The 20,122-nt window shown below is 42.6% G+C and overlaps 1 protein-coding gene across 5 annotated transcripts in view; it reads left to right on the plus strand.

Moving 5' to 3' along the window:
- Nucleotides 1-20,122, plus strand: part of FARP1 (FERM, ARH/RhoGEF and pleckstrin domain protein 1) — a 319,651-nt gene that overhangs the window by 25,227 nt on the left and 274,302 nt on the right. For 2 of the 5 annotated variants that reach the window (XM_025192552.1, XM_025192553.1), the window contains exon 2: nucleotides 19,870-20,065. In XM_025192552.1, coding sequence (XP_025048337.1) covers nucleotides 19,895-20,065 — 171 coding nt within the window. In that variant the 5' untranslated portion in view covers nucleotides 19,870-19,894. Of the gene's footprint in view, nucleotides 1-9,940; nucleotides 10,036-16,740; nucleotides 17,160-19,869; nucleotides 20,066-20,122 lie in introns of those variants that run through there. The other 3 variants (XM_025192551.1, XM_006036290.3, XM_006036289.3) reach the window with 3 other exon arrangements.

Genomic DNA, 20,122 nt, shown 5'->3' on the forward strand with positions numbered 1-20,122 from the left:
GTTTTCGATTCTGATACACTGCATTCAGAAACTTGTCTAAATCTGTCTCAACCCTGCAGTTGATTCGTTTTGTATTGCCCACAAAAATCCTTGCCTTGCATATTTCCTGTGCTGTCACAGCAGCAATATCACTTTTAACGCTACTACATACAAAAATGAATTTAAAGAATATCTGATGATTGAAAAGTGAAACATTAAAAACTTAGAAAATGTTATAATTACTGGTGTCTGTGCAATCTTAATCATGCCTTCTTATGCGCATGGAGTATAATACAGTTTTCTTACATGTCATAGCCACGTACCACTTTGCATAGGTTTGACCTGTTCTGAAGATGATTGGGGCTATATAAGGTAGGGGGCTGTTTGTAGGATTTGGGCCTCAATTTTCTATGGAAGCCAATGAAGTGGATTTTAGGAGGATAAAAAATGGTCTTATGCTTTGAAGAATTAGATTTAATTCCTGCCTTTTACAGAAACTTTGATGCCAAGATGTCACTTTTCAAACATGACACTGACAGTGTGTGCCTCATTTCCTGGTGTGCGGGCCGGGAGCGACCCGAGCCCTTTTCGCGCTGCACGCGGGCTGTGGCCAGCAGCCCGGGCACACCGGGGCGGAGAGGGAAGGCCTTCGAGCTGGAATTAGGCACGGACGCGTAGCGGTAGTTTAAAAGATTATTTACTTACACCGAGATGGCAGTGGTGTAGGCTGGAAAGCTTGATTAAGTTGCAGTTACAGACAGACAACACAGACGGTCTCATGGAGGTTGCTAGGCTCCACGGTGCAGAGCTCCGGATGCTCTGGGTGAACGAGCCACCAAAATAGGAATCGTAAATACGTCTTATAAAAGTTGCGTTCGAAGACGGGAAGAGGTGGGCGGTGGATCAGGCCGCCACGCTCTTCTGGATCTCACACAGGGTTTCTATTACCCTGCCGTGTACCCAGAGTCCCCACGAGATGGATGTGGAGTCCTCTTCGGCTTGGGCGGAAACTGCTCAAGCCTCTTATACGGCTAACAAGCCAATCGTTAGCCGCCACGTGTGAATAATTTAGCACTAGCCAATCACGGGGAACAAATTTGCATACCAGTGGCGGGAACTCTTTTGCACTGTGCATTCCTCTTGCAACATGAGCAATGCACTCTGCAAAAGAAGCTGCAGAAAAGGCGGGAAACTGGTCCCTGCACCGGGGTTTCCTCTGCTACAGGAAACCCTCCCGTGCAGTGCTGTGCAACTTGGCAGGGATAATTCTGGTGCCGAAGCACACACACACAATCATGCCTTTTGGGTCATGACACCTGGGTGCCCAGTTTGAGACCTGAGTTCTCATTAAAGAAGTGCTGAGAGCACTGAGGTACAACTGAGATCAGTCCAGCTATGGTTAAATATTCAAAGTACTAGAAAATGCTAAGTTCCATGGGGAAATTTTGGGTGCTAAGTGCCTCCATTTGGGAAAGTAGTGGATATTTGGAACCTTAATCTTGAGATTAAAAAAATTTCAAGTATTTACAGTGCTAATTTTTGCCTGTTGACCCTGGATAAAATAATAGCATAAAGGAAAATCTCAAGAAATCTTAAAATCCAGCTTTATACAACAAATTATAGTCAATTGATAAATCTTTCCTTTTATATGGATGTGAATCTTGGGCCCTGACAAAGGCAAATGGAGAAAAGGTGCAAGTGTTTGTAAACAAAGTGCTAAGAAAAATATTTGGTGCTGTATAAGACAATGGAGTATGGAGGAAACAACATACACAAGAACTTGTGGACCTTTACAAAAGACCTGAGTTCTTAAGCAAGATAAGAGTAAGCAGAATGAAATGGGCAGAGCATATTGAGAGAACTGATGAGAGAAGGCATGAGAGGCAGATTTTGGCAGCTGAGGTGAATATCAGACCTCCAGGTAGACCAAAAGGAGATTATACAAGATAGGAGGAGAGATGTAAGGCAGTAGTTAGGCAGTTACAGGCCCTTGAGGTCTATGAGACCAGAAAGAGAGAGTCCAGTGTGCAGAGCCTGGTCAGCAGCCAGAGTATGGCTATGGCCAGCTAGGCTCCAGTTTTGAGTGGCTCATGCTGCCACCATGTGCATTGCCCCACTTTTTCTTGATTTTGACACCAGGATCTCCCAGTATCAAAAAAATCCCCCTGTGCTTCAAATTAGGGGGGGGGGGATACCTGTATGTGTAGCATGTGTGGTGTGTAGCACCACAGATGGGTCTGCTATGCCACATACTGCAGGGACATGCTTGTCTGGACCCAACCTACGTGTCTTCAGTAACATAGAATTTAAATGTAAAGGTGATTTGGATCCCTGACATTTGACTAAGGAAGCTTTGAACAGGGATATGAAACTAATTTTTGGCATCATGCAGTAAATTTGACTTGCTTTTAGCTTTTCTTTTTTATATATTGGAATACATTTTGAACTTTCTCATACTGCCTGTATAATTGTTTCTAATCATAATAGAAGTAAAAATCGCAGTTCAAGTTTAGATGAAAAATATTATTGCAGCATGCCATTTAATATTCACCAGGATTCCAATACTGTTTAGGAGGGGGAGGTAGGGAATAGTTTTAAGTTTACAGTCTAAAAATTAATTGAGATCCATGCTGAGCTTTCACATAATCCTAATACTTGAATGTTATCTGCCATGGTATTTTGCACTTTCTCATAAGAAAATTTATATATAATGAAGATGCCAGTTAAAGTTTCAAGTTCTCATTCTGTTTGAAGTCTTGCAATCTGTGTTTCTATTGTTTGATCATTCATTGGCAACTCTACATCTTGATTTCATGATTCAAAAACCTTGATTATTTTTGATGTCTGATTCCACTGAATTCAAGTGAAGTTACAAAGCTATATTCAAGTAAAGCTGTAATAAATGTAACTACAGTTGACCTTTTTAAAGAAATCAGTGCCAGCTGACAAGCAGCTCTGATAGTAGTTTTGCAGTGCTTACAAGAAAGGAATGTGAAGAAAAGTGACTAGAACAAGAGAGATTATATTTTTCCATCTTTCCCATAGTTGTCACACTATGCTGATACCATACATATATATGATGCATGTATATCAACTTGTTCTTTGAGGTCCTAGAATAGTCAGGTCTTTACATTTAACAGCATCCATAAAGATGATATTTGTGACAGCAGGGGATCTATACAGATTTCCCTTGCTTTATGCTGTACATGCGTTCCTGGAAAACAGTGCATAACTTGAATTCGCATAAAGGGAACCCACTTTACAGTGTAACCAATAGGGATATGTTCCAGGACCTCAACTGTACAGATCCCCAGACCCATTTCTACCACTTTTACAAGACAATTTTGGTACTCACCAATAGCAGACAGTACACAAGCACAGGGCACTATCATAATGGGGACAGCAACTACAGAAACACGTGTCGCAGACAACAAGCGAGGAGCACAGATTCACACACAAATATAGGAGACTATATTTTGATGCATGTCACTCCCACAGTGCACCGCACAAAGCAGCTGACTGTGGGCTTTCACCACACCAATTGCATAAGAGTGAATTTTCCTCGCATATAACAAATTTTTGGTATAAAAAGGGTCATCACATAAGAGTGAATTCATACATATACAACCAGGATAAAGCAAGGGAAACCTGTATTCTTTGCTCTCTTCTACCCTAGAAAATGTTTGTTGATGTAGCTAAACTATCTTTATCGTAGCAATAGTATTCTTTATCAGTATAGTTCATAGAAGTTTCCAGAATACAATAAACTAATATGGGCAAAAGCAGACTTTTTAAATATAATTGCATTTATATTTGGACTCTTCCCCCAACCTTCCTTTCCCTCAACACAAGCTCTCCTGCTTTCCCTCTGTCCCCCACCCCACTCTTACCTAAGCTTTTAGTATAGAGATGGCCAGAATTTCTCACCCTGGCAGCCACATCTGAGCCTCCGTGAAAGTTCAAGAGCCGGAGAGCAGTTGGAGGTGCAGGGGCCTTTTGAGCAACCTGGAGCTACTCCAGTTTCCCCGCAGGGAGTGTGCCCCAGGGTAAGCGGTGCAGCTGCAGCCCCTGCCCAGCACCTGAGCTGGCAGTCCTGGGAGAAGTAGGCAGGGCTTCGGCCAGTTTTCTGTGAACCACATATACTGTGCTAGTGAGCCGCATGCAGGTCCTGAGCTGCAGTTTGGCCACCTCTGTTTTAGTATAGCCCTGATCTTAGATGACATGTACAATACTTCATTTCACCACATGTGAAAAAGGAAAGATCTTAATTACCCCTTGACCGCAATATATTATCCCATCTTCATATGATCTCATTACAGCTGTTCACCAAATTCACTTATTGGATGGAGGGATATGAATTCTTGAAAAGTCAGGAATGTCATTTTCAAACAGGAGGAAGGGGTGGTTGTCAGTCCCTTAGCAGCGGTCCATTGTCAGCAAGGGTGGGCTGAGTGGGGACTGCCCACAAGCGGCTGTGGCGGTGTCAGCAGCTGTGGTAGGTAGCAAGTGGCAACGGCCCACAGCTGCTGTCCGTGGTGTCGGCAGTGGCGAGCAGGGACTGCCTGCATCCTCCGGCAGTTGTGTTGACAGCAAAGGGGGGGGGCTGTGACTGCCTGCAGAAGCTGGCAGTGACTTTGACAGCAGCCAATTTCAGGGGGGGGCACAAGCCTCCCATGCCCCCGTATGTATTGCCTATGCTCTATCCTATCTTTCAAGTTGTTGATGAAGATATTGAACAAAACTGCCTCAGGACCAACCCTTGGGGCACTCCAGTCGATACTGGCTGCCAACTAGACATTCAACCATTGATTACTACACTCTCAGCCCAGTGCTTCAGCCAGTTTTCTATCCACCTTACAGTCCATTCATCTAGCCCATAGTTCCTTAGCTTGCCTGCGAGGTTATTGTGGGAGACCGTATCAAAAGCCTTGCTAAAATCAAGGTAAACCACATCCACCAGTCTCCCCGGATCATAGATTCATAGATGTAGGGTTGGAAGGGACCTAAGTAGATCATCAAGTCCGACCCCCTGACCTGGGCAGGAGTGAATACTGGGCTCATATGATCCCAGCTAGGTAATTATCAAGCCTCCTCTTAAATCCACAGAGCCAGTCATCTCATCATAGAAGGCAATCATGTTGGTCCGTCGTGACTTACCTCTGGTGAATCCATGCTGACTGTTCCTAATTACCTTCTCCAAGTGCTTAGAAATGGATTCCTTGAGGATCTGCTTCATGGTTTTTCCAGGGACTGAGGTGAGGCTGACTAGTCTGTAGTTTCCTGGGTCCTCCTTTTTCCTTTTCTAAAATATGAGCCACTATTTTTGCCCTTTTCCAATCATCCGGGACCTCTCCTGATAGACATGAGTTTTCAAAGATGATGACCAATGGCTCTGCAATCACATCAGCCAACTCCCTCAGCACCCTTGGGTGCATCCTGTCTGGCCCCATGGGCTTGTATATGTCCAACTTTTTTAATAGTCCCTAACCTGTTCTTTTACCACTGTTGGCTGCTCACCAGAGGTACCAACTTAATGCACCATAATCAGCGCTGATGCTCAGTAGTGCCAGAGCATGTCTTTTATGTGATGCTGATAAGCACCGCACTAATTCTACTTCACATTAATGCATTAGCATGGCTTTCACTGTGACATGCTAATACACAGTAGAGTTGTTCTACTGTGCTTATAGCATCTCATATAGACCTACCCATGTATGTAAGGCATACATTCCTAGTCATAAGGGTTTGGAAAATCTTACTCTAGGTTTATACTTAGTCTTTGGCTCTTGTGAGGAGGGGGAAAAAGTCCTACTTGCACAACTTCATTGAATCTGATTTTGGATTCAAGTAATTGCTCTTCTTGATTGTTACAAATTGACCAATATTTCAGTGATGCTAGCTACAAAGTTACTTTGTAAATGGCTATAACTCAGGGGTGAGCAATTATTTTGGCTGGAGGTCTGCTTAATGACTTTTGGTGAGCTGTCAAGGGCTGCAAAGGTAGCCCCACCTCTTGACAGGTGTCCTACCCACTGATCACCATCTTGGGACTGGAAGTCCCATCCCTAACCCCTGACCTTTGCCACTGGACATCACTCCCCTTGCTCCCAGAAGTACTTCCTTTGGGGGAGGAAGGGTCATGTTGGAACTGGGGAAAAAAACAAATCATATACTAAAAATCAAACATCTATTATATATTTTTGTTAATAAAATTAAAATGTTATTTTGGCCTGATTTACATGTATTTGCATAGACTACATAGAGGTAATTATATAATAACTCAAAATAGTCCTACTCTTGTATATTGTGGGGGGGATTTGTGGGGTTTGTGAAGGGGTGTGGGTTTTGAGGGGAGGTGGGTGTTGGGGGGCTTGTGAAAGGGGATGTGTGGGTGGATGCAGTGTCTGTGGAGGGGATTTGGGTGTGGGGTCTGTGGCTGGGTGTGGGACTCCCCTGCCACATGCCCCCACCTCTCCCTCCCCTATGGCACACAGCCCCCACTGCTGGAAGCAGCGGGCTCTCAGGATGCTAGTGGCCCGAAACAAGCAGAGTCCCCTGGCAGCGCACTGCTCTAGCTGAATCCTGGAAGCTGCATGTGGCACCACAGAGCTGGCCTGCTGGTGCATGCCTTCAAACCAGACCAGGCTGGCTCTATGCCTGCATGTGGGGCTTTTGGCAGTGCAGGTGGGAGCTGTGAGCCAGGGTGGCTCTATGCGTCCACATGGAGCACCCTTCCCCACTCACCGGCTATCTAGTTGTGTGCCGTCGCACTCTGTGCCTCCAAGTGGGGTTCCCAGCTGGAGTGCTAGGATCCCCATGGAGGTTAAGGTGACCACTAGTCCCTAACTGGGTGGGACAGTCCAGCAGTGGGATCATCCATTCCTGGTCCTGGGCTGCATGACTCCAGGAGAGCATCTGTCTTGGATTCGCAGCATCATGCAGGGATCCGGGTTTCCCCTTGGAGGCTGGCAGTGTTCCAGCCTGCAAGGGGCTGCTTGGGGCTGCCTGGACTGTGTCCTGCCTTTACATTTCAAAAAGGTGGCCACCCTAGTAGAGGTGGAGGCACAGAGTCCACCTGGTCTGTTGGCACACAATCTCTGAAAGCCCGTACCTCCCGCCTTCAGAGGGGCAGCTGCAGGCCGGTAATAATTGTTTTAAAGAGAGGCCTTGTGAGCTGGATAGAATGGCCTGGTGGGCTTTTTGCCCACCCCTGCTATAACTGGTGATATATAAAGCAATTTTTAAAAAAGTGAGTAGGTGTAGTTGGTACTCCTAAAAATGAGGACCATGTCAATGCCCAATTTGAATTTTTTTTGTTATCTAGGAAATAATGGCTTTGAAAGTATCCAAGTAAACATGTTTCCCTCTACACCCATTTCTGTTGATTGTTTGATTAAAATTTTGTTTCCAAAAATATTTTTTATTGTCTCAGACATTCTTGTTCAGTTCAGGTAGGGACTTTAATATATATTATGGAAATCCTACTTTGGCTGTAAATGTAGCCTTCCTTATATAATGCTAAAATATATTGTTTACATAAGTTTTGTGGACCTCTATTTGCAGTCCACAGAGCAGGTGGGAAATTCATTTGCTGTAGATTTCACACATTCAAAGGACATCTTCCCAGGATACATAATGTTAAATGATCCTATTCTTCCCATTTTGTTTTCCAGTGTGATGTAAGTGTAGGCCTTATGTCAAACTTATGACAAAAAGTTTACCGTTCTGTTGCAGTGTTTGATTAGACTCTTTCCTTTATGCTTTTGTAATTTTGTAACATCACCAAAAAAAAAAAATTCCTAATCAGACATTTATGCAGTAATTTACAATTCAGAACAGCAAGATTAATTTTAAACTATTCTTTTTCCAAAACAGAATTACTACATTTTCTTGCCTATCACAGGCCCCGAATAAGATGCTTACCTTCAGAAAGGCTGAATGAAGAAAAAAAATATTTTTATAGAGTAAGGGCTGAATGCAGGTTATATAGACAGGGCCTTTGTATACTCAACAAAATTGGCTTTTAAAGTGGCTTAGATGCCATTTTGCACCACTTTAATGGCATTGCTATTTACACGCTCGCAGTATATTCCGCTTTAAATGACTTTGTAACATAGCAAGGGTCCCAGGTGGTGGGAAGGCGGTGGGGACAGTGCACAGGGCACTGGAGCCTACCTGCCTCTTCCACGGAGGGGTGGGGAGAGTAAGCTGCTGGCAGGTCTAGCAGTCCCTGAGCTGCAGGGGACCCTGGTCCTTCCCTCTGCGGTGGCGGCACCCTTCAGGTAGCATCTGCCTGCTGGCACCTGGTCCAGGAAGTCTCAGGGGGCACTGCCACCATGGAGGCAGCATGCCACCATGGAGGCAGCATGCCACCATGGAGGCAGCATGCCACCATGGAGGCAGCATGCCACCAGGCCCCATGCAACTCAGGCAGGCAGGTAGCCTCTGGGAGGGAGAAAAAAAAAAAATTAGGCTCCTTGCCACTTTTTTTTTTTTTTTTTTTTTCCCCCTCAGTCGAGCCTGCCTGCACGAGCTGCTGCCAAGTCACATAGCCCCTGAGCTGTGCAGGGCCTGGTGCTTCCCCCCACAGTGGTGGTGCCCCCTGGGACCACCCGGTCTGAGTGGTATCAAACAGGTGCCGCCTTGGGGGCACTGCTGCTGCAGAGGGAAGCATTGGGCCCCATGCAGCTCAGAGTCTGCTCAGCCTGCCAGCAGCACGAGAGGCAGGTATGCTGGGGGGGAAAAAAAAAAGATCGTGTCCCCTCACCTGTGTGCACACGACAGGGGTTTAGTGCTCCCTTAATTGACAGTGAGTTTTTAAAACCCACAGTTTCAATTTAGGGGGACTTAAACCCCCATTCTGTGTACAAGCAGCCAGAGTCTACTTGTCAGCATCACTCCTTCTCTGCTTGCAAACTCCACAGCTTGAGCTTTAACCCCATCCCAGCCACTGCCGAATTGACACCAGCCTTTAGCTGCTCACATGAAAGATGCTGCCTATTCAACAAAGGCTGTGACAGTTAAAGCTTGAGCTGCAGAGTTCGCTAGAGAATAAGTGACTTGAGACTTGGACTCTGCCCTTTTTCCATAGGGAAGGGAAGGGGACACAGGCCCCAGCAGCTATTACAGTGCCTCCATTCTGGAGCAGAAATTGTATTCCTTGCTTAAAACATACACCCCAACTTTGGATGGCTAATTTATGGGGGAAAGTTGCATGTGGCATGCAAGTAAATATGCTATATTGGACTTTTTTTCAACTGTTGCTTTTTGTATCATTTTTTTCAACTGTTTGTATCATTTGTATTCTTTTAACATGTTTTTATTTCCTGGAAAGTATCTGAATTATGCTTTTAGTCTAGGATTTTAGCATTTGAATACTTTCTGCAATTCTGTTAGACCTGGAAGGAAATAAGATTGCTCTCTTTAAGCACATTCTACTTGTCTTTCATATGAGGACTTATGAGTGAATGAGCATGGAACATTCCAGCTGGTGAACAGCTTTCTTTCTGCAGAAAGATTTCATGAAAGATTTTGGAAAAAGCTTCTAATTGCATCCAAAGATGTTCATATATATCAGTGAGTCTCAATCAGACTCAAGACACCCATTGCTATACAAGGCACCCCTGGGAAAATGCCAGCTCTTAGTTGTCATGTGTTTTGACTACAGAAAAATAATAGACCAATTCTTTTGCAAAGAACTCATGAAGACTACAACAGGTCAGAATATTTTTAATGCTATGAATTCCTGTTTGAAATCTCTGGGTTTATCTTGTGAATCATGTTTGTACCCTTAATAACACTAACACTGCCTGGCACCCTAGAACACACGTGAAAAAATCTCAAGCCATGGATGGTACCCTAGTTGATAACCTTTGATGTAAATAGTGAACTGAAAAACTTTTTTGAGACTTTATTAACCTGCAGTTTTGCTTTCACACAGTAAATCAAGGCTACTCATGGTCATCCAGTTGATTATGAATCTGTACTGTGACTGGAAATGTGAGACCTAGGAACTTTTAATTATCTCTCTTTTGGATATCCATTGCAGCTCCAATGGTAATGTCTTCTGTACATTTTTAGATATAAAGTAGCTATACTGCTTAGCATGGTGTTTGTTACAGTTTTGACCATTCTTGCAGAGTGCTAGAACTGTTTTGGTGTGTATTTAATAAGAAGCTCTTCTTTTGAATTTCTTAATGGGTCTTTTTTAAATGAATTGCATGTTATCAGCTGTGATCTATTGTTTACTCTTTAAACTTTCATAGTTTTTATTACTTGAGAGATAAATAATAGTTCTGTTATTAAATTAACTATCATAGCTTCAAGAACAAAATACAGGTACAGGATATCAGTAACTTTGAACTGCTCTAAAAGTGTTTTCAGATTGGTTGTTTAAACAGAAAGCACAAAAGGATTCGGCAGCAGAATGGGGAAAAAAAGCTTGGAAAACCACGAGTGTATAGTCTCGTAAAATTAAAGCCTTTCCTCCATTACAGCAATGTAGAAATTGGGATGTACTCCTTAATGAACTGTGCTGAAAGAACTTGCTCTGTCTGAGTGGGGGAGGTGGAGTGGGAGAGCATTTCTAACATCAGGGACCTTGTATAACAAAGTATGTAAGCAGACATGTCACAAACCTCAGCCTTTTCTTTTCCAAATCGAAGAGTCCTATCTTTTTTAGTCTCTCCTAATATAGCAGTTGCTTCATGCCCCTGATCATTTTTGTTGTCCTTCTCTTTATCTTTTCAAATGCTACTAGATGTGGGGACCAGAACTGCACACTGTATTCAAGCAAGTGAAGTTTAGATTGGATATTAGGAAAAACTTTCTTTCTAGGAGGGTGGTGAAGCACTCAAATAAGTTACCTAGAGAGCTGGTATAATCTCTTTCTTTGGAGGTTTTTAAGGCCCAGTTTGACAAAAGCCTTGGCTGAGATGATTTAGTTGGGGATGATCCTTCTTTAAGCAGGGGGTTGGACTAGATGAACCCCTGAGACCCCTTCCAGCCCTAATTTTCTATGATTCTATGTGGGTGCACCATGGATTTGTATAGTGGCATGATGATGTTCTCCGTTTTGTTTTCAATTTCCTTCTTAATGATGCACAACATTTTATTTGGCTTCTTTGGTAGCCATGGCACATTGAGCTGATGTTTTTTAAAACCATCTCCAATGACTCTGAGGTCTCTTTCCTGAGTCGTAACAGTTAGTTCAGAACCCAGTATATATAGTTGAGGCTATTTTTCCCCAGGTGCATTACTTTGCACTTGTCGATACTGAAGTTCATCTGCCATTTTTTTGCTTTGGCAAAATCTTTCTGAAGCTTTTTTCCATCAGCTTGGGACTTGACTACCCAGAATAATTTTGGTATCATCTGCAAACTTAGAGATTTCACTGTGTCCCTCAACATTGATAGAAGTATTGAACAAAATAGGACCCCACACAGATCTTTGCGTGCGCAGCTGGGCTATGTGCCTAGCAGTAGTAATCCCTTCCTATGTGTAAGTGCCAAAAATGCCACATAGATGACCAAAAACTGGCCCCTTAGCCAGAAAGAAACAGAATGCCACCCCCGGTTTAACATTGTTTACACAGCCATTGAACAATTTTAGTTGTACAGCCTAGCCCTGGAGCTTTTCTGAAAGCCTATAGGATTTTTTTATTTGAACACACCGTCGTCAGGTAGGGTTAAGTTGGAGGGGGGGGTGCATTCCTTTACATATTTTTATTATCCAGTTTTATAATTGATATATTTTTTTAAATGTATTTATTGTAAGTTACAAAAGCCTCTTTTGGGAAGGGCAAGAGAGAAATCAAAGAAATAAATATTTTCAAGTACCCTGTGCACTTGAAGATGAAAATTACCAGCTGGTAGGTAAAACTATATTGACACTCATGGTGTGAAATACTTCAAAGAAGCAATTGTGAAGCAGCTCAGAAATGCATGTTTTACTGCACTTGATAGATTCAAAGGCATTTATATAGCTTATATAGCTGTGGAAGAGAGAACATCAGGTTAGGGTAGGATAGAAATCTTTTTACTTGCTGTTAATCTACAGTTGTAGATTTGGAATTTGAGATGATAGCATTAAAGAATGATTAGCATTCAAGAATTGCAAAAAAAGCTTTAAAACCGGTGGGTAATAAAGATGTAAGAGTTTTAAATTAAAACTGAATGGCATGAATTTCGAACATGTAGGTGTGAATATAGATTATTTAAATTCTATATCAACAATTTTAGATTAGATACTTTTCATTCTACTATGTATTACATCAACCAAAACGCGCTCTCTCTCTCTCTCTCTCTCTAAATATATATAAATATAAATATATTTGGATCTCAGAATAGACTATATACTGAATAGCTTGAACTTTCTTTGAAGGGCAGTTTTTTTAAGTTCAGGAAACTGATGATAAATTTATACTCTTGTGATGGTCTTGAGGTTACTGTGATCTATTTTGAGGTTATCCACTAAAGATGTTAGACTTTTTATCATTTTACTGTCACCCTTTCAAAACATACTGCAGCAGCTGAATCACAGTAACATGAGTTAGGGTTATTCTTAAGGCAGTGGTTCTCAACTTTTCTAAAATTAAAGGCTCCACTCACTAGGCTCAAGAGAGTCCTTGGAAATTGCTAGCTTGTAGCTTTTTACTCATTTTTTGACTGGAAAAATAACTCGGCAATTATTTTGTTGCAAAGGACTCAAAAAACTTCAGCAGGTTCCAGAATGGTTTTTTTATGCTATGGATCTGTATTTGAAATCTGTGGATGTCTCTTGTGAATTGTGTAGGCGTTTGCACACCTAACAGTGCTAATATTGAACATCACCTTGTGGCATTAAAAGGATCTTATGGCACTCTAGGGTATCACAGTGCTCTGGCTGGGAATCACTGTCTTGAGGAGATCAAGACAGACAAGGTCGTGGGGAAATTTAGTTCATTGTTGCTGTGGTTTCTATTGTCAAAGGCAGTGCCATAGCAAGGAAGTTTGGTGCCTGGCACAAGCCTGCAGCAGCAGCCCACCCTTGCCCTGCATGCAGATCTGGAGGGCACAGGCCTCCCCATGCTTGCCCAATAGTGCACACAGCCAACCTCGCCCCATCCTGGCGCCCCCCAAATGAGCAGCTTTTGGCTCTGTCCCGCGCTGCGCCTCGGCTGGGTAGTGCCTATTGGCACCCCTTCACTTTGGTACCTGGGATGGTCACACTGCTGCTTCCCCCTGCTTCCCTTCCCCCCTCTGCTACAGCATTGGTCAAAGGAGATTACTTTGAGGGTTTGTAGCAGGTGAAATGGTCAGCTGTGGAACTTGGAGCAGAAAACAATTCTGATTGAAGGACTGAAATTATCTTTTGGCACAGAAAATTTCTAGGGGTAAACTTTTTGGGTCTTTAAGGACAAATATGTAGAAACATCAAATCTGAGCACTTCAAACAGATGCCCAATTCACCAGATCCTAACTGTCATTCTTGCAGCTTTTAATATTTTCACCCTACACAGCTGGTGAGAGGCATGAAAGAATTGGCTTATTTTAACAGCATATATATTGATAGCAACTGTAGTGGGCTTCTCAACCTGAAAGTTTTGAATAGGTCCAGAAGGGTTGTGACAACAGCCTGTTCTTTTATGCCAACCTAAGTAGGAGGGGAATCCTAGAACTTTTTTTCCCCCGGAGTGATAACTAAACTCAAGTGCTCTTGTTGGGAGGGGGGTGGGGGGAAGCCAACCACGTACTAGGTTGTATAAACAGGAAGGTCAGTTGCAAATCAAGGGAGGTGATTCTTTTCTCTTCAGCACTGGTGAGGGTTCACTTGGACTGTTGTATCCAGTTTTGGGCCCCCCACTTCAAGGAAGACATGAGCCATTTAGGACATCATAAATTATTAGGGGCCACAAAGTTGAGACGTATGAGGAAAGGCTGAAGAACTAGGGTTATTTAGCTTGGAGAAGAGAAGACTGATTTGATAACAGCCTTCCTATACCTGAAGGGTGATTATGGAGAGATGAAGATGGGTTTTCCTCTGGCTGTAGGAAAAGGAGGAGGAGCAGTAGCCTCAAGCTGCAGCAGGGGAAATCTCCATCCTTTGAGGTTTTCAAGAGCAGGCTACTTGGCTGGGATGGTTTAGTCAGGGATGCTCCTACCTTGATCAGGGAACTAGACTGACCTTGTGAGGTCCCTTCCAGCCCTGTTTTCCTATGAGCCTGTGAACTAATCTGGCAGCCTGTCTTATTTTTTTGCTGCATGCACTTAGGCAAATAATAAGTACTTTGCTCCCAGACTAAATATTTCTTTATTGAAAGACCAGTCTTCATTTTCAATTAGGAAAGTTTAAATTTAATTCTTATCTGTTCAAACAAGTTGTAAATCAATTTTCCCCTCTGTTTTCAAATTGTAATAGCATATTTTACTGCTTCCACACAAGGTGCTAGTCTTCTGTTAATGATCAAATGTTAACTGTTTTTATTTAGGGACCTTCATGCAGCCTTAGGCACACATGAAGATAACTTTGGAATAATATATAATGTAGTACAAAGACTTTTATTTATGATGTAGATTTTTTCTTTTATCTTTATTGTTGTAACCCCCTCCCCTCCCCCCCCGCCCCAAAACCTGACATTCTTTAAGAGCTTCTAAAAATCCTCAGCATTTTTGATAAGGGGCTCTGTGATAGATCAGCAAAGTTGCAATGTTATTTAAAAGCTGTTAAAATAAAACAGCTGTTCTATTCAACCTGTCGCTTTGCAAACCTCCCCTCCCAAAGAGTGTTTATTTTTATTGTAAAAATAAAGTATAAATCTGTCAAGTCTGGATATCCTAAGCAGATGCCCTGTATGGCAAAGGGGGGGTGACTATAGCTCAAGAAATGAGTGTTGATTATTCCTCTTTTTCTAGTCTTCTCTTTCCAGATAACATGGCTGATTTAGTCATTTCATTTGGCATGGCTTGAAAATTTGCCACTCATCACTGTGACTTCTAACGATATGCACTGTGTTGAATTACATCATGGGTTCTCTCTCACTGTGTTTATAATCTCCAATTGCACATACATCCACAACTGTACTTTGTCATTGAGCAAGTATTGCATGTGGGTATGTGGTTTGCATTGGTTTATTTTAACAAATTTAACTGAAGTTTTTAATCATGAATAGTTTCATAGCTGGTAGGGTCAGAAGGGACCTCAGCAGATCATCAAGTCTGACCCCCTGCCATGGGCAGGAAAGAATGCTGGGGTCAGACGACCCCGGCTAGGTGATTATCTAGCCTCCTTTTGAAGACCCCCAGGGTAGGAGCAAGCACTACTTCCCTTGGAAGTTGGTTCCAGATCCTAGCCGTCCTGACTGTGAAGTAGTGCCTCCTGATATCTAGCCTGAATCTACTCTCTGTCAACTTATGGCCGTTATTCCTTGTTACTCCTGGTAGTGCTCGGGGGGAACAGGAACTCTCCCATAGCCTGCTGGTCCCCCTTGGCCAGTTTGTAGACGGCCACCAGATCCCCTCTCAGCCTTCTCTTGTGGAGGCTGAACAGGTTCAGGTCCCGTAGCCTCCGCTCATAGGGTCGGCCTCGCTGCCCCCTGATCACGCGAGTGGCCCTCCTCTGGACCCTCTCAATGCCGTCCACATCTCTCCTGAAGTGTAGTGCCCGCTTGGTGTTACTTGAATATGAACTCCAATTGTTCATATGATGTGTATGACTGAAATATTAGGAATTTTTTCATTGGTTTCAAAAGGATAATCTGCTCTTTTTGGTCAGGTACAGGCGTTACGCTTTACCAGTGTAACTGATCAGAAACCAGTCTCTTCCCATAACAGACCAGAAGTTTTGGCAAAAAACTGGTTTATGCTCATAACAGAACAGAAGCTCAGCACACACAGACTGGTTTAAAAATGACGGAACCTGGTCTAAGATATGTCCCACACCACCACAGGGTGAATGTGGGTGCCGACAGAAGTTACATATGTTGCATGAATGGCCACTTGAAAGCTCTCTGCAGCTGTACCCTTGCAGAAGTGCACGGGCACAGGGCACTTTAAAAGTGCCCAATGGCATGACGGCCTGAACTCTCATTACATTACATGAGGGCTCAGGTGAAGGTGCTCCAAAGTGGAGTGCCTTCATTAATGTCAATCAGTGTGCACCTGGAGCAAGGCTGGGCTGATACAGCTTATCTCCGCCCCACCCTGCCCCCAGCGCTGTCTTCAGAATTGGACGGAGGGGAGGGAGTTCTGTCTGGGGTTTGCCTAGCCCGTGCTGGATAGTGGAGGGATAGATTGGAGCCGAGGTGGGGGGGCTCCAGTCCACCTGCCCCATTCTCCAGCACAGGCTGGGCAAACCCCAGACAAAGCTCCCCTCCCCCCCCCCCCCCCCCCCCCCTTCTGAAGACAGCACTGGAGCTGGGAGGGAAGGACGGGGCTAGGGGAGAGAGACTACAGACATCCAACTGCTCCAAACTGGAGCCCAATCCCCAGATCAAACAGCGAACATCTGTTGGGTCAGGGGGAACATGCTGTAATTCATGGCACTTCCTGCAAAGTGCCATAAGTTAGTGTGGAGCTGCATGTTTGTCAGTGCCCTGTGTGTTCTGTTCGCTATTGATCTGAACTATGCTGCTTACAGAGAACTGCGTAACTTGGATTGATCCCACATTGGGCTTTCTGTGTGTCTGTACCTAGTATTTATTAGTAAAATGTACTGTTATTGAGTGGCAGAAATTGGATCTCTAACATTCAGCCTAATTTTTTCTTTTCAGGTTTCTACTTCTAGTTTTACTCTTTTGTAATACTCCGAGCAGTTTGCTGTCTTCGATGTATACACCATGGAAATATTTTCAAGTTAATGTTAACCTCCCCTCTTCTTAGTGTTTGGTCAAGCACTACATCTGGGCGTAGTTTTTGCTCCATAAGTAGAGAACCGTACAGAGCCAATTTATATTTATTACTCTTCTTTGAATTCCTTCCGACTTGTTGATTTTTATTTTCCAAGTATATAGGATTTTTAGACTGGTGGTGGTATTTTACAGGTACATTATCATTAATGTTGCCTGCTTAACTTGATATTGGATGACTGTGATATTGGAGTACCTATTTTTGATCAGCTTCTGCTGGAACTATGGTGGCTGCAGCTTTTTCACAGCTCCTTCCTTCCCTGGGAATCGTTCTGCCATCGGGCCTGTCTTAATTACAGTAAGATATTTTAAGGGTTCCCTAGATTCATTCTATACTAGAAAATTGTTTTTCTTTCTGTACCAGGATGACTAGGTTTCCTAATTCCAAACCTTTTGCTTAATACTGTTTTGAAGGGGTTTGATTTTTCTTTATTTTTTGGACTGAAATTTACAAAAAGGCAGGCAGCTTGGTAGACTGCTACATGAGTGTTTTAGTGAGGGAATCATAACATACCTCTTGAATCAAGGCACAATAAATTGCTTAAGAAGGCTAGTGAGCCTCAGGGGGAAAATATTCAATGCAGCATATACTAATAATTATTAGATAGATGTAGCTTTAAAAAAAACCTGGTTTGGTTTTAATGTCATAACAAAATTATTGCATGAAGTTACAGTAGCCAGTATCTCATGTCTCAGCTTCCAAAATGAAGTGTGCAAGTGTAATAGATACCTGCAATATGTGTTGACAGTGGTTCCTATATTATTAAATAGTAATATAAATCTTTAGCCCTGTACAAGAAGTGGTTTGCCTTGCATTTTCCATCCTCTTCCTTAATATTTATTTTGGTTTCTAAATTTGGCCCTTTTTCCTGTGTTTTACTGAGCATATTGGCATGCATTTGTGGGCCATCATTTCACCCAGTCATAGATAATCTGCAAAAGGGTTCACGCTGTGGAATATTTCCATATGTTGGTTATTTGAATGGTGGCCCTTCTAATCTGCTCTGTATCAGTTCTTTTGTAATTTAGGTTTTAATAAATATATTACCTCTCTACATATGTTTAAAAACTGCCTGGCTCACAGCAGTGCTAATGATGTAAATGTCCTATATTCTCTGTTAATATTGTCAATAGGACTTAGTGATTTAAAGATAACTAGGTTGGAATGAACCGGCACACAAAATATTGGGCCGGTGTTCTTGGGTAGGACAGTATTCCCAGTCTGGTAATGGGAAGGGACTGGTCAGATGTGACCCTGTCTGTTCAGTACTACAGGAGTGTGATATGTTGATGTCCATACTACGTATGTGCCAGAATTTAAGTCCAGTTCATTTATAGATGCATCTGGTCTCTTACCACGTAGCATTGTCTGTCTCTCTTTTGTCTAAACTCACTTTGTCCACCTGCTTCTTATGGTGGAAGCGCCACTTCTCTAGCTTGTATCTTCCTTATTTTGCATTTCCTATTTCATGAAAACTCACTTGTTTAACGTTTGTGGGACATTTCTAAGTGGTAAATAATTAACCACAATAAAAAAAACACAAATTCTTAATATATGACTTAGTTAAATGTCATTAATATCACCTTGATCTTTCTTCCTATTTTTACGTACTAGAGCTGTAATGCCTAATGGGGTGGGGGTGGGGGTGGGGATGTGTGTGTGTGTGGAACCTGGGGTTGTTTTTGCTTTTAATTTAAATTTCCAGGTCAGCACTTAAGAGTTTTATTTGGAAAGGGAAAAATATCCTACCCCCTTTCATTCCCCCAAGAGTAGGATTTAAATATTTGGAAATATGATGTGGAAAAAATGGTGTACTCTGTATAAAGGAGAATGTTATAATTCTGCCATTACAGAGTAGTTGGTATCTTATTTCATGTTCCATTTGTTTTTCAGTGTTCTTTCAGCACTGGCAACATGTGCTGGTACACAAGTGGTAGTTACTTCTTGATGTTTCTCCCACAGGCAGACCTGAAAGTGAAAAAGCAGAGAATGATTGTATTTGCTGCTGTATGTTTGTTCAGCTGGAAAGTTACATTTCCATTCCTCTTGTTTGCTACATGCTTGTTAACAATCATTGATCAGCACATGAAAGGTAGAGGAATGGAAATGCAATTATCAAGCTAGACAAATAGACAGTAGTAGCAGACTCCATCAGAAATCTTGTGAGGATATCACAAGACAAAGGGAACATGTGAAGAAAAAAAAAATCTAGGAGGATGTATGAGGTTTGATAAATAAAACTAATGATCCTTGAATTAAATGGGAAGATTCAAAGTTGTGCCAGTTGCTGATGAAAAATTAAGTTGGACCATATATATCATCCTGGCACTTCTCTTTCTAGGACAGAACTGTTGTGTAGTAGAAGCTGACTCTTGTGGATGAATGCAGAACATGAACAGGAAGTCAAGAGCTAGACTTTTCTGCCTTTTAAATGGAAATAAGAAGCCCTGTAAACTTTTGTACCCACGTCTGTAGTGCATTATATGAGCCAGCAGATGCTGGCCGTAGGTGTCCTCAGAGGGATGTGGTAGGCTTCTTCCTTCTGTTGTCTTTGCTTCCATGTCCAGGGTTCTGGGGAAGATCAAAGTGGAAACTTTATTGGCTGTGTCACAGCAATTTTTGCTTCTCAGAACAAGTGCTACCATTCTAACTCTGCAGTGGTCCAATTCCCACAGCTCTTGACCGTAACCCTGGGGTCATGCCAACATCCACATTTTGGAGCAGCTGTTGCTGCTTGGCAGTCTGATTCTTAAGAGCACAGACATTTCTGTAATTCACAGAAACTTTTCTTTCTGTAGGTCTATCCATCCTCATATGGTAAGGGGCAAATTGCTAAGAACCTCCTTTGTTCCTATAGATCAGCTTAGCTTGGGTCTAAAGCACGAAGTTTGAAAGTTTGCCCCATAAAATAGACGTTTAGCTTGTACAATGCTAATTAAAATGGAAATGCTATTTTTGGCTGTAAATGATAAGGTTTTTCTGTTTCCTCTGCCTTTCTTCCTGTTAGACATAAGAAACGTGTTTCTTTAAACATGGGTGAAACAGAGCAGAGACCAACTGCAGGATCCCGGTTAGGAGCTCAGGAAAATGCTGGGATCAGTACGTTGGAGCATGGACAGAAACTGCCTCCGACACCACCTGGAAAGCTTGTCTCTATCAAAATCCAGATGCTGGATGATACGCAGGAAATCTTTGAAGTTCCGGTAAGAGTTTGAAACAGTATTGATTTGTTTAGGGACTACTAAAAGTGCACATGTGGA

The sequence above is a fragment of the Alligator sinensis genome, unplaced genomic scaffold, assembly GCF_000455745.1.
Source record: "Alligator sinensis unplaced genomic scaffold, ASM45574v1 scaffold1253_1, whole genome shotgun sequence".
NCBI classification, from domain to species: Eukaryota; Metazoa; Chordata; order Crocodylia; family Alligatoridae; genus Alligator; species Alligator sinensis.